The 25,003-nt window shown below is 40.1% G+C and overlaps 1 protein-coding gene across 1 annotated transcript in view; it reads right to left on the bottom strand.

The window, feature by feature from the left end:
- Positions 1-25,003, bottom strand: part of ITGA9 (integrin subunit alpha 9) — a 222,812-nt gene that overhangs the window by 155,091 nt on the left and 42,718 nt on the right. Inside the window, exons 14-15 of the mRNA XM_086743008.1 lie at positions 22,506-22,660; positions 15,519-15,679 (exon numbers count right to left, since the gene is read on the bottom strand). Coding sequence (XP_086599134.1) covers positions 15,519-15,679; positions 22,506-22,660 — 316 coding nt within the window. The remainder of the gene's footprint in view (positions 1-15,518; positions 15,680-22,505; positions 22,661-25,003) is intronic.

Genomic DNA, 25,003 nt, shown 5'->3' on the forward strand with positions numbered 1-25,003 from the left:
TCTACGCTCCACAATCTGTTCTCCAAACTATTAAGTGATGACAAAAATTGAGAGGTGTACTATTGGATTAACTTACATCTAATTTCCAACAAAGCAGATCTTACCCTTATCCCCACTCAATTTTCAAAAGATGAGGTGTAAAATAAGACTGACTTCAAACACAAGGTAACTTTACAGGCATTTCAAACACGAAAAAGAAGTAGACCATAACAATGCTACCACTAAGCTCTTCCGTGAGAGTAATATAAACTATTTAAAACCATTTAGCTAACATCTTTCGCAGATGTTGGGTTGTTCGTCAGGGCTCTGATCCAACTACTACTAGAAAGGCTATGACGAGCTTCCACATGCATTGGTTCCCATTTTAAAAGCAAGGTGGGATACTCAGCTGTAATACAGGAATACAAATTTGCTGATTATGGATAGCCATCACATTTCAGTGAAGCCAAATAAAATTAGTGGGATTTGAATGTATAAAAGACTCCTATAATCTTTTACCCTGTGACCAGCAGACAGAAAAGACAGGAACACAGGACAGCAGTTGTGCTCTGTTCACTTTCATTTCTTTTCACTCAACTAAAACTTGTCTGTCCCATGTTGAGTTCAGATTTATAGCTGAAAAGCTTGATTTTTTTTTTTCCCCCCTGTTATTTGACTGCAGGGGGTAGGGGGGTGGAAAGTGTTTTTTTGACTGTACCACTTCTCTATTTCACTCCTTTGGCTAAAATTCAGTCTGATGCACTTAATAAACAGAATACTGGAAACAGATCAGTGCACCATGACCAAGTGAGCATTTTTTCTTTTCAGCTTGAAATAATGTCCGACAACACTGGATTGGATTGAGTGGGATTCATTTGGCTAAATGTAGACATCTGCAATACAGATGTCTACCTCCAACAAGTCGCCCTTGGCTTTTCTTGTGAGCCTGTGGAGACCTAGTCAATGGCGTCTGACTTATCTCACCCTAAAACACACATGTGGAGTAGGCCAAGTGAATTGTGCCCTAAAAATGCTTATTTCTTATTATTAATTGTAAGGGCAACCAAAGGTAAATAGCTACGGACATGGAAAGTATGATGAGATGAGTATCACCCAGTCATGCATGTCAGCCTCATTTACGCCACTTTTTCTTTCAGATGAGCACTGGTGGCATGTTCTTACAGACAAACTCCTCAAAAATGTCTGAAGTCATGCTACCCTCCCCTGCAGCAGAATCATTTATTCCTTCCAGAAAGCCTAAAGGGCTATGACGTAACAAGCTTTAATGACTAAGCTGAATGAAATATGCTCAACATCATAGCTTAGTCCCTTTGCACTATCTGGGAAAGAGATTACACAGGGAAAAAAAAAAAAAACCAACACTTTCTTGTATACAAAAAAAAAAGGGAAAACTGCATCTGTTTTCAGTGCTTCTACAAAAACCTGAAGATTGTCAACTGAAAAGATCCACCTGCAAATGCAACATTAAAACATCAATACATCTTTTTTTAAGTCACAAATAAAAACACACAAAATGTAACAAAGTTTCAATTGGCTGTAGGTATTGACTTAACTAATTAAACTAAATTCATCCATGTGTATTATCCAGCTACAACGGGCTACATAGTAAACTCCACACATGCCCTCTCCCTGAAGGGCAGTGCTGACTCACCTTCTTGCTCACCACTGCTTCCATAGGAAAGGGCTTGGTACACTGATTTTGTACGTGGTGGTAAATGCTTCTACGGGGTATGGCTTAGCGCTACAGTCCCCCAACCACTGGCTAGTAAAAACCATGGATATTTATCCCTTTACCCCTTGCAATTGTGTTCATAAAATCCAGGCTTGAAAGAGATCTATCTGAGACAAGTACGGACTACAACACAGTGTATGCAAGAGCCGCAACCATCTCTCATCCCCTACAGTCACTTCTCCTTCCTTGGATTATCCAGGGGAGATTCTCAAGCAAAGAAGGTAAGAGTGGTTCTGACAGACTATCACATCTGAAAGGTAAAGGACTGTTCCTAAATGTCCTTTTGTTCATGACTAGCACAGTAAAAGTTCACGTCTTGTTAAGACTTTTTAGATGCTACTACAATATATCCTTACTGTTTTTCTTTTCCTAGAGAAGATATCTTGTAAGCTTCCTTCTAAACAGGCTTTCTTTTTCAAATTGATTTTGATTAGAGGTGGTTTCTGTAAATGCAATTAACAAACAGCATCACTCCCTCCCTCTTCACATGGGCAAGACTGCTTCAAAGTAAGAGAAAACGGGAAGAGCAGAAGGCTTGATTATGCAAATGACTGGAGTTTATTCAAGCTTATTACTCAGAAATGTATGGTCTGTACAAAATGAAGGATAAGCTGAAAATGTATACTTAAAAGTTGTAAATATTAGTCAAAATATTAGTAAATTACGGGTAATAATAGTAAAACAAAAATAAAGATTTGTTTCTATAGACACTTTATGACATAAGGGCCTTTACTAAGGGAATGAAATAAACTTGCATATTTTGAGTTAGTTTCATCCATCTGTCTGGTGAAGCAATCTTGTGGGTCAAGACTTCCATCATCTGTGTTTACTGTACACATAAGATAATAATTTGCAGCCCACGGTTTGATGTAGTCCTGTCTTTCATATTCAGATTCAGAGTACGCGTCCACAAAAAATAACTTCTTGCAACACCTCAAAAGGGAAAACCTTTTTGAGGATGGAGTACAGATCAAATGGTGGGGATAAAGCTGAAGAGGAATATTCCACCTGTTCAAAATTGCAAGTGGTACACAAATGAGCAAAATCTGATCATACCTCTCCTTAACTGTGTTACTACCAACTAAATATGCATTGAAGAAATTAGCACACTCATCTGAAACACTGCAACCTGTAGTTACAGATGCACAGTTTTAACAGTTGTCAGCTGATAAAAAGGTGTTAAAAGAGAAGAAGTGACTTGCAGGAGAGGTACACTAAATTCCTCTGACAAAGCCTAGAGTCAGCTGAAGGTCCAGCACAGACCAATGAGCTTCTAGGTGGAATGTAAGTTTGGCATTACACTTCTTGGCAATCTAAGCTAATATACATGCCATGCTGTCCAGCAATCATAAATTAAGCTCTTTTTGGATAATGCTGAGCTGTTAGCAAACAAAAACTGCTACACAATGCTTGTCTCGTGGCCAGCACCTATCATCCAGCCTGGCACAGGAGGAACGTGTTCAGCAGAACAAGAAGAGATTTAGTAGTAGGAAAACCAACATGCTAAATGACATCCATTTTATTGTGAAGAAGATTCCCAGGTATCAATCTATTATATTTTGTAACAAGTCCTTTGCAATGTAAGCATTTATCTGGCTAATTACAATTCCCTTCACCTCACATGTAACACAAATCTCTAAGAAGTTCCCCAAACCTACACACAGAAAGTTTGGGGAGAACAAAATTTTCAGCTGAAGATGAAGATGAGAGAAGTATGACAATGAGAAACACATAATCATATCCTAAATTCATGTAAATAGTCCTCGCATATTGACAACAAAAATATATTTTATATATATATCTAAATATATACATCACTGATGCTCTTCATTTCTTTTTCATACTTCTTTATTTCATTTCCTGCTTCTCAGCCACCAGCAGAATACTGTACTGTTCAGATGGCAAAGACTACAGCTATGTCAAAAATAAAACACATATACAAAGCTTTACATGAGCCTTTTCAAGCTTTTAATTTTTTTTTTCTTAATAAGACAATAGTTACTTCTGACTTTTCTTTCTGGTTCCAACTGGAACTGGAAGGATGAGAGTGTTAAGCTGGCTGCCCACCACGCAGCTCTCCAAAGCTCCAATCAGGAGTATTCCTTTCAAGATGAAAAGGACACTGTTAAGACCAAAAGCAAGACACATACAGATTAGGCAGTCAGAAACATTAGATTTTAGATAGTTGTCTTGATGGGTAGGAGCAGGACATGGCAGAAGACCCGTAAATACACTCTGCTTGTTCGCTGAAGCAACCAACCTTGTGTTGAACCCACCAGCCTTCAGTCAACACAGGACATTAGGTTATTTTCTTACAGAAGGGGAGAGAGAACCAATGTCAAAAAAGACTAAGAGAAACAACGTAGGGTAAAATTAAGACTGTTCCCAAAATAGCAAGGAAAGAAAAATGAGCCATCACAAATATTTCAGTCGCTTATATAAAGTTTAAAAATAAATTTTGGCATTTGTCCAAGCTCTTGGAAGGGAAAAATGAAAACCAGCATTTTGGATAATATTTATTGCTTGCAATGGCTATGGTGTCACAGCACACTTCCATGTAGTATCTCCATTTCAGAGATGCATTTTGCCACAATTGACTAAATATGTATTGGTCAAGCAGAGATCCAGTGTTGTCTCAGCACTGATTGTGGACTGAGTTCCCAAACCTGGCTGTGCTCCAGGGCTCAGCCTCTCAAAGCCAGCTCATGATTTTCGCTCTGCAGTTCCTGAGCAGACAGGGGCAGCTCTCATGGGAACAATACTACGGGTAACACAAGAAAATGGAAACCACCTCTTCCAGCTCCCTTGCTGCAATCAAGCAGTGGATGGGCTGAACACTCACGTGTGCCAGGGCCCCCACTGACACCTCCAAATCACAGGGAGGTCATAGGTTGCCAATTACAGCTGGAGGGCTCAAGCCTCCTCTTCACTGAGAGCTGCAGAGCTCACAGAATGGAGGCAAACCAGCAGCCTTTCCTGGGCAAGGTGCTTCTGGGATGAGGGGGTCGTGCACCACAAATGGGAACTGGACTCACTCACTTTCACGGGGGTAATAATTTTCATACAAAGCTGAGTTTGTTAGCATGTGAATTTGTCAGGCTTTTGTCCTTTACCAGGGCATGAAAGCAATCATTTCTCTCTGTGGCACATAACCAAGAGGGTTTCAGAACCACTCAGCAATCTGCTCAACGATTTAAAACGAGTAGTTTATAGGTGTTACAGTTGCATGAAATCACTTGTTTTCTCTGAATAAAGAAAATCCTTATGAGAAAACAATTATAAAAAAAGGTTCCACTTCACAATTTTTCATTCTGGTCTCAAAGGTTTTGTACCTGAAAGACAGAGCAGAGCTTGAAAAGAAAAAAAAAAAAAAGACTTTTTTTCAAAGTTTACAGGTCGTGCTCCAACACTGTTGCTGCTTCTGCACTTGTAGGAACACTTGTCACACTTTTTATTTTTTATTATTTAAGGACTGAGAACCTCAACACTTCCTAAAAACATTTGAGATATCTTACAGACAACCCCAGCTATCTAATCAGTTCTCAAAGCATCCCTGATCCACTGCCTATCCCCAGTGAAAGGGGGAGATGCAAGAGGGTAAAAACTTTACATATATTTCAATACCATTTTTTTAAACTTATTGGAACACGATAAAGTTTCTGTCTTTTTAGTTTTCACATCTTTTCTAGCTCCCAGAGCACAGAAGCCAAATCTGCACGAAGAGTGATAAAGCTTAGTCTCTTACACAGAAGGGATTTTAAAAGCCTTCCCACCAGACCGTTGTCCCTACACACTTGGGCTTCACCAAAACCACTTTTTCATGGCTAATGGTATGTTTCACTTGGTGCTTTCTACATTCTAGCAGGTCAAAAATATGTGTAAGAAGGTATAAATTTATACAAGACATACCATTTTAACTGACATTCTTTGTTAGTTGTTTCTATTTTTATACTCTTCTTCTCACCAAGGTGGCATTAATGTCAGTTCCCTTATAGTCAATCTGGCCAAACGAGAAGCTGTGTGTCTGCTAATAGGATGAAAGTTACTAAGTCATGACAAGTTTAACCGATTGTATTTCTAACATATTTTGTCATCTAAGGAAGTCTTAAGTGATGCAGTGTGTGTGCCAAAAGAAGGAAGTAGTAAATTTACTTTACCCTCACATTAGATTCCCTTAGATTTACAGCTCACGCTTCACATTTCAGTCTAGAATTTAACACAAGACCTGAGTCTTCTCCCGGGGCGGGGGGGGGGAGAAGGCAAAAAAAACCAACCCAAACAAAACAAAACAAAAAAAACAACCAACCCCACCCAACAACATAAACTATTTCAGGATTCTCTTCCTGTTCATTTTTATTTGTTTATTACAGTCAGGCTATCACCCAGTCCTAGCCTTACGGTATTAGGCACATTCACATATCACAGTGAAAAATATTCAGTGCCTTTAAACCTAGGCATAAATACTGATTAAAAATAGCTAAAACAACAAGATGGCAATAATCTAACTTGCATCAAAAGCATGTAAAAGCCATTCATTATTAAGTATTTTTAGGTTTTTTTCACTGAAAAGATAAAGGTTCACAAATAACTTAAAGGAAGACTTGACTTACAGGAAACTGATCACATAACATATGAGAAATCATGAACATCAAATAGGTGCAACTTAGGTAGAAAAAGTGGTCAATAACTTGACAATAAAGGCAGACTAGAAAATCCTCTGGTTAAATTTTCTGTGAAACATTGAAGTTGCTACATTCTTGTTGGAATTTAATCAGAGAAACCTCTCTGGTGCACTAACACTGAGTTTTTGCTTAAGAATCAATCAGTTATTTGTGTTATATGCAGCCTTTACAACATGCCCATCTGCAAATTGTTCTTTTAAAGTTGTGCAATTCACATGCAGCAATACAAATTTTAACACCAGATGAAAACAAATGGTACTGACTGTAAGTCAGTCAGAGGACACCAATGGAAGAAATAAATCCTCAAAATTTGATTGAACATATTCCTAAAATTTGACTACTTCACTGCTTTCAAAACTATGCTTCTTTTCAAAGATGGTATTTTTTTTAAAACAAAAATAAGCACTGACAGCAAGCACAATGGCCACAAACATTTGATGGGAGAAAAGGCCATTGTAAAATCACGACACACCGAAGTGGAGAAGCACAGGCTAATTTGCCTAATGCATCCAATCCATAAGAACATCTTTTATATAAAGTCAGGAAACAAGCTTAGGCATGAGCCATTCAGTCAAAGACATTGTGGGCAAGCGGAAAACATTTGAACTCCTGAATAATTACCTATTTCAGATCTCTAGAGGAGCACAGCTAGCATAGGTCAACATGCAGGATCAACGTACAGAATACTAAACATTCCCTAAAATAAATGGGACTCCAAGAGAGCTCATGGAGCTCTACAAGGGGAATTGATAATTAAAATTATGCAATAAACTGGAAGCCTACAACCATAGGGACATAACTTTTGATCACCAGCACAACCATACCATTTGTAACTACCCCATTGCATACGGACATGCTGGTGGGTGTGTGGGGGTGAGGGTAGTGGCACATGGTATGGGGCTTTCTTCAACTGTTTCTGGACCTCAGCAGTTCAAGATTAATTCAGTTCCACAACTGAAGTTACATAGTGAGGAAGAAAGGGAGAAAAGGCATTTTCTGCCAAAAAAAAAAAAAAAAAAAAGCTCTATGCCTGCAACCTATTACTCCCACATTTCTTCAAACATATTGTCATGCATTTTCGGTATGAATTAGGGCACTGGATTAACATTACACGTTGCCATCCAAACCAAACCAAACACAGCATCTGTAAGAGTCTCCCAGGAGACCTCGTAGTCAGAACAGACTTGGGAGGTTATACGTTTGGAACATACCCAGAAGCCACAGCCAGTAACATTAATTGTTTTCTTTTTAGCCTAGAGAGGAGTTTTCTCTTGGAAGTTGCCTCCAATGTTTCCCAATTAAGTGCCTTGCTCATTCCTTCCTAAGGGTAACAACATGAAAGGGTGATAATTTTAGGTACTCCTCAGTTTGGACAGGATAGGCTGACCGTGTACATGTGTGTGTCTGAGATTACCCCACAAACTGATATTCCTCCATATGTTATAAACAGGAAAACCACTAAGACAAACAAGCTGTTCCCTATTGTAATTTTCTGCAGCAAGACTCTAGCATTAAGCGTATTCCCCTTAAGTGTAAATTTGTCCCAAAGAAGTACTAATAAACTTTTATGGCACAGTTTGCCATCATGTGTTTAGTTTATAATCACTCTGTACAAAAAAAAACAAGCTTTGAAAGTTTCTAAAATAGTAGTGTTGCCTTCTTTGTTGCTTCTTTCCACCTGAGAAAACAAGCTCTTTGGTTAACCAGGAGTGCCAGAGAAAGCAAAAATATTCCTATCTATTATTACCTGTCTTTTGAAATTACTTTTTCTAGCACAAAGTGCACCACCTCTTTTATCTTTGTTTGGCCATTCACTTCCTAAAAGTGCTGTCACTGGGAAATACAGTGACTCCTCTCAGACAAAAGCCTCTCCGAACTGTGGGCTCTGGTATCCTCCTCCCGAAAAGAGTCATGTTCTGCCCCTCCTGGGTCTCCAAATGGTTTAATCTGGAATTTAAATCTCTTTTTGAGGAACTATAGTATCGGATAAAAATGCATCAGCGGGCAGACAGCAAAACCAGGCATATGCCTGCTACTGAACGTCTAAGAGCAGCAATGAAGTGTCATGCTTCATTAAGAGTTTACATGCAATTCTCAACTCCATTAAAACTTAACAAATATGTATTTTTGAGAGACTACTTTAAAAAAAAAAGTTTTTTTTTTTCCCCATTACAGAATATATCAAAGGGACAAATTTATCAAAGGGCTCAAGTTTATAGATTTGGATTCCTTTAGGGTTTAGCAGGGAACAATGCAGTTAAAAAAAACGCAGGTAAAAAGAAATATAAGGCAGGCAAAGCAGAATTTCAGCAGCTGCTGTGCTGTAAGTCTACTGACTGAGCCTCATTGAAGATGATATTTATTTCATTTGAGGAACATAAAATCTCTCTACTTGGATTCATGAATGTGATTGACCAGGCACTTTGTCTGACTGCAGCTCCACCAGAGCAACCAAGTTTCTGCCTGGGCCATAAACAGCATACTTGGCCTTTTTCATACACACTGGCAAAAGTCGAAAAGCAACAGTGAATTAAAGTAAAAAATCTTGCTAAATCTTGAAATGGAATGGAGTTTTTTTGTTTAGTTGGTTTTGTTTTTTTTTTTTTTGGGGGGGGGGGGGTGTTTTGGTTTTTTTTTTCTTTTTTGTAATGCACAAGCCTCATACAGAGCAGAAAATACTCAAAGACACTCTCCAACCAGAAAGGAGACATTTGGCATCCAGTTATGTCATCTACCAGTGTGAGTGGAATAAAAGTAATTTCTTTTAAAACCTGGGAAGATGGGCAGGGGAAGGCATCCAGGCAAAACCTCTGCCTTCAGTTCACAGCTGAAAACCTCCCACTGGCCTCAGGACACGAAGGCCTTTTGGTCTACCAAACAGTCCTACTAGCTACACTACCCAGTAGGGCAAAGCACCAAAACGTTTAATAGCACAATATCTGCCACAAGTTGCTCTCCTATGGAGCTGCACTACCAGCCATGTCAGATCTTACAACACTTAACCACTTGCAGCATGGGTCCCCTCTGAAAGGATGCTGGTGCCAGGCATATTTGGCAGCTTCATTTTGGCCGCAGGACAGTTTCAAACTTGAGTATAAGCTCACCCTTGAAAGACAACCCTACTTGCTCTTGGTGAACCTTGCAAAAACCTTTGGAAAAGCCAAAAACAACTCTATGGTCAGTAACAGTATTTAAATCTTTATATAGTTAATGCTCAGCTCAGATGTCACTCTTCCCACCAACTACTAATACTCTTTCTGGTACCTCTAAACCCCTGTACTTAAGAGGCAATGAAAAGGAACCCAGAGTTATGCAGCTAACAACTGTTCATCCATTGCTCATATGAGCTGACCTTGGAAAAAATGCAGCTTCTCTTCCCTCTGGCTTATTTGTCAAGGTGAGACAACAGCTCTACATAGTGCTGGCCAAAGCGTATCCAAAAAGAGAGGGCTGATCACTTTACAACATGGTAAGGCAACAGAACACACTATATTTGTTTTGCTAAAATTGTATTTATTTGCTCTGCTGGGTGGGAGGCAGGCTGTGCTAATAGATTATGAGTATACTTTGCGCAGTTTTGTAAAACAGAATTGTTCCGGAAAGTATGCTTCTGTAAATAAACCTCTGCGCTTCTTGATCACCCAACCTACCCCACAGCCCTTTAAGACTGAACACATGCTATGACTGCATCTGGCTCGGCCTGACAGTTTCTCCAGTTGGCTCAGCAAAAGGAGGGGGGGGAAGAAAAAAAAGTATATAAAACAACAAAAAGGAACAAACCCAAAGATATCAACTCTGCTCTTGGTCTTAGCACTGAATCTCACTGCAGTCATCGTTCCTGGCAAAACTACACAGCAGCTTTCGTCTTTCTTGCAGCAACGATAAACTTCCTGCTGCAGGCTGGAATAGGTCATCGCTCCCTTTGTCTGCCCAGTGGTCCAAATCTTGTGAAATCCTAGATAAACGTGGCTAAGCTTTCATAGCTGTTGCTGCTGTGAAAGCAGTCTCTGGTTCAAGTGTTATCCCCCAAGTTGCTCTGATTTCTTCCCTCTCCCAGGGAAAGGTGAGTAGGACTAGATGAGTCACTGCTGAGAGGAGCTGCACTCACTGAGGGACTGGTTTTCACCTCTTCCTCCTCAAAGCAGTAGTTATCATCCACGTCCAATACACAATCCATCACTTGCAGCACCAGCAATGTAGGAAAGGCCTCTCCAAATGTGAGCAATCAGGCTCAGCCTGGATCTATCAAACCTACTTTGAATGCTTCAGCTTGCTGATAAATCCCCCCTCCAAAAGGCTCTGTGTTGATAGTATGGGAGAAACCAGCCCCATTAAAAAAACAAAAACAAAAAAACCAAAACAAAAAACCACACACACCCGAAAAAAAAAACAAAAACAAACACCCAACAACTCACCAAAAACTTTCAAAATAAACTCTTGAGTGTCTCTGGCTGTCTCTGTACCCTGTAACACCACCAGCCAAACCTTAACATAGAGAAGCTAATTCACAGGCAGACAATTTTCAGAAGAAAGCTCATCTTGCAAATGATCAAAATGATACACTCTCTACATCACATATGATGGTGAGACTGAATGCTTTACTACTCAGACTCCAGGGGAAAAAAAAAAAAAGATTACTACAGATTAAGAATAAAAGACTTCAATACACACATCCCCCTCAGATGACATCAAACAGCTACAGAGGGAGAATAATCATAATCACAAACAGTGACTAAAATTGGTGAGCACTAAAGATGAAGTTGTGTGAGATGAGCAGCCCAGAGTATCTTTAGAGATCCAAGGTAACAGTGATGCATGGCAGATGAAGGCCAGAAACCTAAAACCATAAGATCTAGTGATAGAATTCAGCAGTGAACAAAACATAGCTGTACAATTTCTGCTGAAAAGGCAGCATTTTATTCCAGACCTACCCATGCCAACAAAGCACAAGCTCCTCACCTCACATACCATTATGAAAAGCCTTTGGTATCACTGCTGCTCTGTTGCTTCTCAGTCCCATCCTCCCCATGAGCTACAACCAGATCCAATAAGAGTTAATACAATGAGCAACATGAGACTGCCTAAAACAACCAGACAGTCACCAAGATAAAGATCTCTGGAAAATATAAATGCTGTGTCTAGTTTAATCATGTGCCAGGACTGCTGATGGTGTTTGAAGCTACTACAACGTTCACTCTGCACACAGACAGCAGTAACTGGTAGCAACATGTAGCCCAGCTAGCTGGCCCATGGTGGGGTAAGAAACCAGACGATGTTTCTTTCATAAATGCAGGAATCGTACAAGGGGCTTTCATCATGATCACCACTACACCTTTGTGATAAATCAAGGAAAACAAGATTTGACTCTATAAATCTGCAAGTATAACCTGCTTTGCTGTCTGTGTCAAATTCTCTTGTCCTATTCACAGGCAAATCTACCCAAAATATTAGGGGAACCTACATAAGCAGGAAAAAAACAGGGCAGATACTGGAAACGGGAAACAATGTTTCCTCAGAGCTGATGCCCTGATCACAGCCCGTCTTAAACACACAGCTGAAGCCTTCTGAGCACCATCAAGCAAGTGCAGTTCCCAAGACAAAACTTTACATTTCAGCTGCGGCCCCAGATATTAAGATTAAGAAGACACTTGTAAAGCCTCCAAACCCATTTATTTTCTTCATCTTTTTTTGTTTCTATGCACTTCTGCATCTCTGCTCCCTCTCCTCTTAACACCACTTTTCATTTTCTCACATTTATGTTTGCCATTCCTTCTACCAAAAAACAAATCCATTAAAAAAAAAAACAACCACATTTAAACTTTTACTTTATTTTCCTCCATGAAACTTGATGGAAGGTTACCATGTAATACATTTATCTCCTGTTACTAGTTTTACCACCACTGAAGGAGACTGGCAGCAGCATCATTCCCAGGTGGCCCGAGAAGGAACTGTCCAGCAGTGGAGCAGCTTCCCAGAGACAGTGAGGATCAGCTACACACCGACACAAGAAAATCAGCAATGCTCCTGAACTTCTCAATTAATGGCCACTTGCACCAGCTATTCATTTTCTACTGAACATATCAGTCAAAACTCCAAAGGTTGTTTAAATCAAAATGAAGGCAAGTTTTGCAGATGACACCTGAGGTGCTGCAAGTATTGGAATTACTGTCTAGGTATACTAAAGAATTAAAATTTCTTAATGAGAAATAATCAAATGGGTTCCAATGGAGGCGGGGGGGGAGAGAAAAAAAAACGACCAGACACTGCATCTCTTCTCTACTTCCCTATACTCACTACAAAACCAAACAAAGCATTTCCATTTAATTTTCTGTTCTCAACCAGAAAAATATATTTTCTCATGAATTACCATAATTCTAGAAACTTGAACTGTAATTCAGTAGCCCACCTTGTACAAGATCAAGTTCTGAGCTAAGCATATCCTACAAACTTTCTGAGATCTGTGTCTCTCATTCATGCAGCTATGAGGAAAGACAGACTTTAATACTCAAATTCATTAGCAGCAATAAGAACAGGAGTAGCTCCTGTCCTGACAGGGGACCACAAACAGGAAAGCTCAAGCTCAAAACATTGAGACCTATCAATTGCAAAACAATTTAATTATTATCCTTGTCAGTTTATTTGCAGCCTGCAACTCTTCCAGTGCTCAGTTTCACTGCAGTCTCTTGAGATCAAATCTGTCAAAAGAAATCGTGGTATGCTTGTACAGGTAGTTTTTCCACAACTTTCCCCAGTCCTCTTGGTTTTATGCTTCTAATATGCTAGAACTTCAATTTGGTAAGACAGTGTCATCCAGCAAGGGCTGGCATAGGCTTTCATTTAACAAATGTAACCTTACAGAGCTGTGCTGCGTGCCATTTGGACTGGACACCTTGTTTCCTAGTAGGCTTTATCAAGCTAGCATGTGAGGTCACACACAAGTCCAAACAGCTTCTCTATCCTTGATCACAGACAGTCCAGAATTCACATTCTCATGTTACCATATAAACTTATTTGCCACTGGAGATTCAAATGAACAATAATTAAGTGAACAGATTAAGGATGCAACTGCAAACAACCCAATTTGCCATGGAGGCAAATTCATCAGGCATGCAGTAAGGTAAAATGAAGGAGGAAAACCTAAGTGAAATACTTCATATATTTTAAGTCCACATCTTTTATCACCCATTCCATCACAAAACTATGCAATCAAGGAGATTTCTGATTGGAGTTTGGGAAGGTTTTTTTGTTTTTCAGAGTTTTTGTTTTACTATCTGTTACTTAAGGACAGCAGTGAAAGATCATGACCCCATTTCCACTCCTCCAGAGTCTGCAGGGCTCTCTTTGATGTTTCTAATGTCATGTAGCTTTGTGGATCATATCACCTTTCCCATTAAAGCACAGGGATTTTCTTTCTCCACTACTTCGCATTCTCCCTTACATGAACAAACGACACTTCCTGCTATTCTTCCAACCGTGAAAAATAGCTGTTTATATCATATAGAAAGCCAGTAGTCTTATTTGTTAACCAGCTGTTCTACTTTAAGTTGTTGGTGTTTCTAAACATGTTTAAAAGTTTATCTTGCCTATAAAAGTCAAATTTCCCAGGAACTCTCCAGAAAAATAGTTCTTACCTTTGCATTTCCAACATCAGCTAGAAATGTTACAATAAATAAAATAGTTTCCTGGGCATATGTTGCCATTTAACAAATTCTGTGCAGTACCTAAAAACTACAACAGGACTAATGTGAAATAAATTGTTATTGGGTTAAGATAGATGGGGACATGATCCATTTCATCTGAACTCAGTACATTAAAGCCTAACCAGAGGTGCTCATTTGAGAAAGATCAGAATTAGTAAACTCACAGCCACATTTTCTAAGTAATGGTTACATCATATGTCTACATTTTACTTAATGAGCTTTTCCACAGCAGAAAGTAAAGGTTGTTCCAGAAACAAAAAACCACAGAAGATATCTAGTCTCTTCCCAGAGATCCACACAACTTAATAGGAAATTGTTTTCTCTTTGGTGGCCCCTTTATTTATTTTATTTTCTTTCAACAGCCATGCACAAAATGTTGATAAAGTCAAAGGATAAATTTTATCTCCCGTTCTCACAGTTTTTAGGTACAAAAAAGCTTCCTGGAAAAGTTTATACATTTAGAGATGTCTGGACCTTCTGGATTCTCAAAACAAGACAGTGCCAAGTGATATCCACTGAATTTATGTCATACTATGGGACTGTGTCCTTCAGTAAGGAGGATATGCAACTCAGCCACACAACCATATTGCCTCATACTGCCCTCTAGGCTACTGATACAGATTAATGCTTGTAACACAAGCAGTTTAAAAGATAAATCTCCTTCCTATATAATTTTCAAACCCATTCCATACATTTCTCAGCTGAGAAGATTTGCAAACAGAATGGCACCTGGGTGAGATTTCTTCAACAACAGCTGCCAAGTGAAGACGACTAGAGTTCTAGCATAACCTGGACAAAGAGTTTGTTACAGGAAGAACAGAACCTCTCTATCTCCCAGCATGCCTGGAAAGTGCTCTCTGTATCCCTAGGACCACAGCACTTGTGAAATGAAGTTATCTCACTGCTACTTTCCAGCTCAGATGAGATCTAGGGTGCTTTTCAAACTCAAGAGCCCAATTGCTTCAGGATGGATCCCATGTTATCCTGCCATTCCCACGCAGATTGCATCACCGGCCCCTTCCACAGTCAGACCTTACACAAAATTAAACACTAAACCTGCTGCCAAAACAAAACATTTCCTCCTTATTTTGAGTGTAACAAGTGTAGCAACAAACCAAACCAAAAGAAGAAAGACATTCCCCGCAAATGCACCTGATCAAAAGTATATAAAATACTCCTGGCACTAGGCCTTGAATGCCCAGTGGTGCTTAGACTGACAAACCATGCCAAGCAAGAAGTTCTGAGCTTCCACCCAAAAAGCTTCATCCATCTGTCAGGAAAATAAAGAATATCTGAAGCCAAGCAGCACTACTATAATTGATTGACTATTTAAAAAAAAAAAAAAAAAAAAAAAAGAGTGAAATTGAGTGAGGCCAACGTAAGTAAGGACAGGAATGAACTGACCTTGACATACGCTAGGTAATGCTCACACTTTTCCTGCATGTACAACAGTTGTAACTTCTCTGTGATCTGCCCCACTGTCTCTCCAGAAGTCACAAAGTAAACTCTGGGTTGCTGGCTCTTTTCCTTCTTTGCCACATCAGCAGTCAAGTTATAATTCAAACCTGTTTTAAAAAGGAAGAAGAAGAATAAAACAAAGGATGTCAGTGAACAATAGTTATTTTCTAGCCACCTATCAATGGATCCTGTTGACCGCGGGCCATGTGTGTTTGAAGAAAGGTCAGTCCTTGCAGGCCCTCCATCAATCACTAAGTTTCCTGTGGATGCACAAAGCCAAATCCAATTACTAACATACTCCCAGGTTTTGTGTCACTACGTTTACCAGCCCATCCGTTCCTGTAGGAAATCATGTGTAAAAATACACCTAGACACGCACACTTAATAATAAAATAAAAAAAAGAGAAACAAAAGATGCTTAAACTATGCTGCTAACAGAAAAAGCAAAAACACAACACAAACAACAGTAGCAGCCTCAAGCTTTCTTTTCCTTCTAGAACAGCACAAACCATGTAAATGTCAACCAGGATGTGGCACTTCCTGACAACTACTTTTGTTGACTTGCAGTCATCTTAGCATTTAGACCTTAACTATAGGTTGTTGCCTTGCACTCAGTATCTCCCTTTTAGATGTTACACATCCCTGGCAGTTTATAGAAGACATACCCAGAGACTAATGAGCTGTAATCTCTGTAAATCTAGTTTCCTGCTGTTCTACAGGATAGGTAGCTTAACACAATCAGTTGGTTTGCAACTGGTTTTATTTGTGTTCAAAAGAAAACTTATTTGTTACCTGAAGTAGTTATACAGTGATTGAATAATCCAAGCTGCCCATACCTTTCCTGTTGGTAAATGCAACAACAGGAGCAACGAAACTGCAACAGAAGCATGAGTGAGTGTTCTGCTGCTGTCTACAGGCAAGGGCAACACTGGCTGTGAGATTGTTCCACTCATCACAGACCACAGCCTGTACTGACTTCAGCTGCTATCAAGGCAATAATGAGAATACCATGAGATTGGCTCGTTATAAATGGCTTAATTAGTTTATATGACAGCCAGCATCAGCTCCCTTACTGATTCATTACATATGTAGGGCGCTTGCCAAATTACTGCTTTGGTTTTATGTTTTAAGTCCTAAATGATTGATGCCAGATAATACATGCCCCATAAATGTAAACTTTTCTAAAGCCAGAATTTTATAAACAATCAATGTAAATATAACACATTTCTGGACTGAGGTACTCTATACTAAATCTCAGCAAGTGGTCTTTGCTGGCTTTTGTTATGGCTTTATTTGGTTTTGTGGTAGTGGTCTTTTTACAATCAATGAAAATTCTGATCTCTTTAAATCAACACAGCTGCTAATGCTATCACCTCTAATCATGTCTCCACTGAAATTTCACTACTTTGAAGAGTTTATTTAAAAATGTTGTAAAACTTGGTGCAAATAGTCTGTGAACATCTGCAATTCACATAATTCAAACTGACCTCACTTCCATTTGCAGTGTGTTGCATTCTGATGAAAAGCTAATTCACAAGTTCACGTAAAGCAACCAGAGACATACTCTAGGTAGTAAAAAAAAGCCACAGCTGAGGAATCAGCATAACTACCATCACAGGGCTCCACCTGAACTTTTTTTTTTGCTTGCTTTCAGCAGAAAAACTTGCTTAGAAGGATAACGCCTTGAAAGTGTTTCAAACTCTGACAAGCTCAGCACCAAAAACTCACTGAAGTCGTGATTGCTCAGTCTCACTGAAGAGCACCACCTAACCAGAAACACAAGTTTTAGCTTGTTTAAAATCCCAGCAGTCTGTTTCTTGGATTTATTTTCTTTTTTTAAAGTGTGCGCATCCCACAACCATCCCCAATTGTCTCCCTTCCGCTTTCAAGACTTTACATGTGCGCATGCATGCTGAGATCTGCACCGCCATCCCAAGAATAAAGACAAGAAAACTCTGTTAGCAAACCTAGGTCCTGCATAGGCAGAGGCAGAAAGCCTCACAGGGAGATGAAGCCCTCTTCGAAGGAGGAGCACCAAAGGAAGGCAGGGCTGCAGAGCTTGGAGGGTCTCCTGGGGAGGCCTGGAGGCTCTCAGAAGGAAGCACAACGTACTACTGATACTGAACAATTTATCTCTGCAGGCACGGAGACACATCCCAATGCGAGCCCTGTACCAGGCCTCCAAGCAAAGCGATCACAGCTACTGTCTCTCCGAAGCAGCAGTGGATGTTTTCAATCAAGCAGCACAGTTCCCATCCTCCCCCCCGCCTCCCCTTTATTTTGACAACTTGTTTCTATGTTATATCCAATGATGTCACATCAGTGGAAAAACTGAAATACCATGAGTAATAAGGTGTTTTGGTTTTTTTTTCCCCCAGCTTCATTGCTTCCAAAAAGCAACCAGGCTGGGGAGATAACTGGCTAAACTTAGAACTGCTGGTGGTGTAAATTCTTCCTGCTCAATCTAGTAGGAAGGAGGCAAGTTTTCACTAGTAAATTAACTCTTGCAGGCAATGCCCTCAAATATTTGTCCAGCAGCTTTAAGCATATCTGGTTAGAAATGTTTCTGGGGATCTGCCCACCCAACTTCACATGATCAAAATAAAACTCTGGCATGGATTTGATGAGCTCAGATGAAGGGCTTGATTTGTCTAATGACTATTACTTTTCCATAACTAAAGTTAAATGCCTAAAAGCTTTGATAACAGCTCCCTCTGAGAAATTTTTGATCACTCTTGCGACTGGGCGAGTTACTCCAGCCAGTAACAGACACATCAAGTAAATAGCAGCAGGCATTTATAATGGAGTTTTATCCTAACTGGCACATACATAGTCAAGATACAAGAGTAGTTCCCTCACAGGGCTGAAGGCAGCCCTAAAGTAGATAGGAGTGCGATGGGATTGAAATTGGGCAGCAGTATCCCATAAGCTAAAACGGGAATCACAGCTGGTGTGCTAATGCGGAGTTACACACCCTGAGCCACCCAGCACATCCCTTCATCACCCACTCAGATGATGCTACAGCACATAAAAAGCAGGCGGCAAAATGCTCAGCAGGAATAAGCACATCTGTAACTGCTTGTTAAACTACTAGCTATAGTTCTGATTAGTGGTGGGAAGTCGGGGGAAGGCACCACATGGAGAAAATTAAGAACTTACTAAATAATAACAAAAAGCCATTGGAAGAGGAATGTGTTTCTTTGCCTTCTTTACCGGTAATTACAAGGAGAAAATGATTCATGAACTTTGCTTGCAAAGAAAATTCTTAAGCAACGAAAGTATATAAAAAAAATTGCCCTAGCAAATGACAACTTACATAGGACATTCTCCCCATCCTCTTCCAAAAAGCTTTCCTTTTCTGCTTACTTCAAACTTTGTTTAAAATTCTTTCTCATAGTGTTGTCCCTAGCTTCTAAGCAGGGGGCCATCCTCACTGCTCCAGGCATACACTGAACAATGCACCCCTACAGCATCCCAGCTTTTGAGACATTCAGAGGGTAGGACTGTCTTAAGCCCACATCCAAGGAGACTGGAAAAATGAGGGTCAGGCAGAAATAATACTCCTGCACCAAACAACAGCAGGATACAGGGAAGAAGAGGAGCATCCACTTCCATCAGGCTTTGGATCAAGCTTGTTTCTTTAGTCCTAGAAATGTATCCAAACAGAGTGATAGCAGTCAAGCAACCTGTTATCCCACACTAAATCTCACACCAGTCTTTCAGGCAAAGGTATTTGGGACATGAAGACTACCCTAGAAATGGAACAACACACAAGCAATCACCTCCGAAGTGAACAGTACAAGAGAAACTTCGAAGAAGTTTCTAACACATCTGCCTAACTCTAGCCAAATGCCTAAAAGCATTCATTTCACAGCCACTTAAAATTCACCTAATTCTTACACTGGCACTATAATTAGTATTATTGTTACTGTTGTCATTGAGGAAATTATCCAGACTGTGGGCACAAGTTTCTTTCCATTCTCCTGCAGATATGAATGCAGTAACAGCACTTGATGTACAGAGATGCCAGCAGCCTCTGTTTTCTTGTCCTCGTCACCCAGAAGTGCATGGTCCAAACAGGATGAAGCCTGCTCATCCAGACTAGGAAAGTCCTTTCTCTCATCCTTGCCTTTTCTGCAGATACAGAGACCTCAGAGGAGACAAAGCAATGGCCCCTCAGGTGAGGGAGGAACAGCCTGAGTGAGATTCTGAGGTTAAAGACCAACAACTTGAAATGCCATATTTCTCACACATCCAAGATGTACCAGAGGCTGTCTCTGTTGGTGGGTGAACAACTAAACACTCAATTCTCCAGCAAGCGCAGAGGCAGAGCGAAGGGTCAGACAATGCCTGGCACGCAGTGCAGAGCACATGCTTCACTTGGGCATGGCTTATTGTTCAGACAAAACCATTTCAGCAATAAATTCCTACTTCTGAAGACTGTAGTCTGCAACTGGTATCCACAAAACAAGCAGTACCGATAAATAAAGATCCTCAAATAGCTGTTACATGACCAGTAGTATTGCAACTACCACTGGAAAAAAAAAATTAAAAAAAAAAAGGCACTAGGGAACATTTATATGCAAGTGTGAGGCAGTATTAGATGAAGATAGCTTTCCTTCACATGCTAGTTAATGAAGTAACTACACGTTCAAATAAACATTGAAGACACACATTTGCCACAGAAGAATGCTGCCTGTGTGTTCAGCTTGACTTTCTAAACATTGTGTAGTAGGTGACCAACTTCAGCTGCCCAAAAGCATGAGCAACACCCAGCTTTTCACCAGTAAGCAGCAGTCTTGAGTGTCCGCGCTGACAAGCCTTAGGGGAGTGACGTTCCCAGAGAGCACTGTGTTCTCGCCATCTGACTTAACAGACCACCCCTAGACATCCAAAGATGAGACAATCCCAATACTTTTAGCCACAAAATTTTGACATATCATTTTAACACTTCCATATGCCTTTCCAAGTCCAAACTGGATGCCAATGTACCTACAGGGATATTCCATTTTTTCCCCCACATTTAAAAATGCAGGAGAGGAATCATTGCAGCATTTCCATTAATTGTTCCACCTTTTGTTAACTGGTACTCTTCAACTGCAACATAATTAAAATGGCCTGACTGTTAGATTACAAACCAAAAGCTTATTTGAGGTATTTTATCCAGATCATTCCCCCAAGGGGTTTTATACAGTCAGATAGTTCTGGCTGCAATGTTTTCAAGACAAATCACTTTGCTAGAAGCATTGTATAAAAGGACAATAGTTGGAAGTTTTATAATAATCTACTTAATAGTAAAAAAATTCCTTGTAATGAGACGGATGTTACTCGCCAAAGAAGATGGACATGTGCTTTCACCACTATAAATCATGGTGAGTGCAGTTTGTATGACAACACAGAGGAATTCAGCTGGCTTTTACAAGACATGATGAAGCAGGAAGATGGGTCTTTTGCAAACAAGGGGAATAGACATTTAGATTGCAAAACAAGGCAGCTCACAGCTCACTTTTTAGCCACAGGTCTGGTGATATGAAGTTAAAGCAAAGGAAACATTTTAAACACTACCTCTACGAATATAAGAAAACATAGATATTCAGAAAAATCTATTCAGTGATTTTCAGAAAGGAATTAACACCCCTGGAGCACTCACAGATAAGTGTTTTCTTAACAAAGTAGCAGCCAGTACAAAAAAACCACTTTATCAAAGTATGTATTTGTCTGCTGAGAGTCATCATTTACAGGGAAGGAGAAAGTGCAAAAATAGAAACTGAAGTCTCAGTTGCACCAATACATTAGAATCCAGAGGAATCTTAAATTTAGTAACTCCACTCTTTTGAGCTGTTCAGGTGACAAAGTGACAATCTGCAGAGAGCAACTTCAACAAGCAGCCTGTAGTTCTCACTACATGTGAATGGCAGCAGAAGTAGCAAGAAGCCCTTTTCTTCTCAGACTCATTTAAGATCCAAATACTACAGCAAGTTCTGCATACTGGGATGCACGGATGCAACTCTAGCCCTTCTCGATTAACGGCTCAGAAAGGCTGGAGCACAAAGCAGAAGGAGGCACTGCTTCTCCCAGCTCCTCACCAGACCCACGGCAGAGATGCAGCACACTGAGGCTGAGATATCTTCCCTGAGCAGCGCAATGCAAGCCCTCTGCCATTCCTAAAGCATGGCAAAGGTAAAACATCATGGCTGAACTAGATAAACCCAGACCTTACAATATTTAGAAATGCAATGCTGTATCTATCCCATACCACTTCACACAATATCTAAGACTCGTAAACATTGGGATGTAAAAGACATAAATAATATTTTAATGCAGCCAAGATGTAAAGGCTTTCACAATTACACACCTTATACAATTCCATTCACTGAGAAACTCCATGTGTTTTACAGAGACTAATTAACCTGGAAGATATTTTTGCATTCAGTAAAATACTGGGCTATTTATAATCATTTTACAGACAAGTAAGCTGATGCACAGAAAAGGATTTGCTCATGTCTGGTAGGAATTCAGATTTATAGTGCTCTGTTTCAAGAGTTCCTTGTAGATTTTCAAAAGCTATTAATACGGAGCAAATCACACTTTTTTCTGATAACATTGATAGAGGATATGGATACAGAAATGTGTTATTAAAAGGTAAACAGGGAATATGAACTTACAAAGCATCAGCTGCTTCTTTGTTCTCCGTCCTTGCAGTAAGCCCAAGGACACATTTTTTGTCCTTTCATTGAGAACGAAACTGCCCCAGTATTATGTCAGCCTCATTGGAAGGTAAAAACATGCCCAGGAAAGTTCCAAGGGAGCCTCTAACTTTCTGGAATTGTATAGCTCAGCTCACTTCAAAACCGCTTATTTCACATAAAAGCTCTGTTACTGACTCCAAAGGGAGCGCTCGACTCCAGGTCAACCTGCCAACAGGTACCTTACCTATTTCTCCAGGAACACGCTTGCCACTGAAGCGAAAGCATGCTGTGACATTGAGGCAGTTCACTGGCTGCAAGCCATCATGACACTGAGGAGCTGTGATATTGATGGACGCGGGCAGGAAAATGGAGATGTCCATGGTAATGACAGGCCTGGATCTGGAGATCAACAGAGAAGTGGGATTGAGTGATCATTCAAAGGGAAGTTTCTCAGCCAAAGGAAAATAAATTAAATTTGGTAAATAGCACAATTTCAAGCAGACACAAAAAATAAGAGAGCACTTTTGAACTGTAAGATAAATTAGCACTTAAACTAGCTGGCAACAAGTACTAGTGTCTGAATGAACACCACAACACCATCTTGAAGTTCAGTGCTCAGATACAGTCTGCAGGCAGGCAGCTAGAGAAACTGATAATATATAATATTAATCGTCTGCAGCAAATTTGCATAAATGATGACTGAAAAGGATAACAAAATTAGCGCATCAGCAACCACGGACAACAAGCTCATGCAAGTGAGACTGCTTGCTGAACAGCCCAGATGGTCAGGAAAGGGTAGGCAGAGACCTTTGGTTTCCAGAGAATGGTCTACAATCAAATTTGTGCCCTGAAAGTCAATGAAGGAGTATAGGGGTAGGAGATGGATTCATACATATTTTTTCTGACAGCATAAGAGATAAGAGGGACAACAGACACCACATTCATGTTTTCTAGAGGAGGGAACATTTGGCTAAATCCTTTTCGGCACATGGTAAGGACTGACTGCTCTTTTCACATTGCTGAACTCTGTTTCAGGAGTTACATGGTGCACTGTGAGTGAAAGCTTTCCACCCTCGCAACTCTGGCGCCACGTTATTCCTATGACTATTCCCAGCTGAAGAAGACCTCAGCCAGAATTGGAGAGCAAGCCGAGTACCATCAGGGCCCAGGTGAGTCTCCTCTCTCACACAACCCAGAAGCTCCATCAGCTTGGTTGGGAAAAGCAGCTCAGAAACCCAGGCTTTCTGAGCCATTCCCAGCACAGGACTTAAGCCCAAAAACTCACTGAGTGTTATTCTTCATGGTTTCAATTCTGTGTATGTTCAACATGAATGTGTTATTCCAAAACCAACTCCAGTAGTAAAAAAAAAAAAAAAAAAAAAAAAAGAGTGCAGCAACCAGCAGACTCACTTCTAAGGTACTCCCAGCAGCCATGCAAAGCCAGACCATGTAAACAAACCACTTCAGGACTCTCACTCAGCAAGCCACTTAATTTAGAGGCTGGGGAAAGTGGGGAGAAGCGAGCAGGAATCGTAGTTACACCTAATTCATATCAACTGGAACAAGATTCACATCAACCTCCGAGACAGCCGCTCAGATTCTTTTACCACAGCCTGAAATAACAGTGCAAGTTCACTTTTTGAGATGGAGGATGGAGATAAATGCTAGCCCTAGAAATACATACAGTAATAGGGGGGAAGGAAAAAGAAGGAAAAAGAGTAAGCTTCCTAGGATCATTTCACACCTTGGAGAACAACTCTTTCCAAATACTTGAGGAAACATAAAAGAATAAATACTATAATTGATCTAGAAAAATATTTCTCCTACTAAAATATATTTTTCCAGCCATGATGCACTGTGTGATTTTTTCTTAACATTAGCGTACTCACTGGGAAAAAAAAAAAACAACAATGCATCTGTCAAACGGCCATACACACATGTGAGCAATACGACAGTGATCTGCCCCAAGTCACCGCGGCTTCCACCAAAGCCTTTAATATCACTTGCAAAAGATTTGTTGGTTTTGGCCAAAGGACTTCACAAAAGCTTCTGGAGGAGTGAGGAAAAAAAAGGAAAGCTGATTTCTTTATCCTAATCTGAATCTAGACAGCAAGAGTGACACACTCTAAATTGGCAATAGCAACAATTAATCAGACTGCCTACAAAGTCAGTCAGTAATGTGCTAAACTCCTCTGAAACACACAGGCAGTGACTGAACGTGTGGACAGAAGTCACCATGCTGTTGTAATGTATGTTGTTTTAAACATCACAGCAGGCCTTTCAGATTGTCTTCTCCTTCCTGCTAGTAACAACAATGTAGGAGGAAAATGCAGTTTTCTTTCTAGTGGTTTCAGAGATGTGGGGCTGCAAGACCGCATTTGAGCATGGCACACCTTTTCATAGAAGCAGCAATTGGCTTCCTCTGCATGCATGATGAAGGAAAAGAAAATGCTACAGAAGACTTGATCACCTCCCATGCTGATCATCAAGAGCATTTCTTGCCCCCTCTTCTTTTTCTTTTTGTTTTGTTTAATTGCTTCAAATGAAAACAGAGTCAAGTTTTTCCTGCCTTGAAGAGGAAGCAGGCTGGCACATCTGTTTTGCAGCTCCAGCATTTGTCTTGCCAGTCTCATCACATTCCTGTACCTTCCATTAAGATGCAGGAGTCCCTAGTGACTTCTAATGACATCTAGGTATTGACAGGATTTTTCTATTAAATAGTAACGAGTGTAACAACAGTGC

Source organism: Chlamydotis macqueenii, chromosome 2 (genome assembly GCF_036417535.1).
Source record: "Chlamydotis macqueenii isolate bChlMac1 chromosome 2, bChlMac1.mat, whole genome shotgun sequence".
Lineage (NCBI taxonomy): Eukaryota > Metazoa > Chordata > Aves > Otidiformes > Otididae > Chlamydotis > Chlamydotis macqueenii.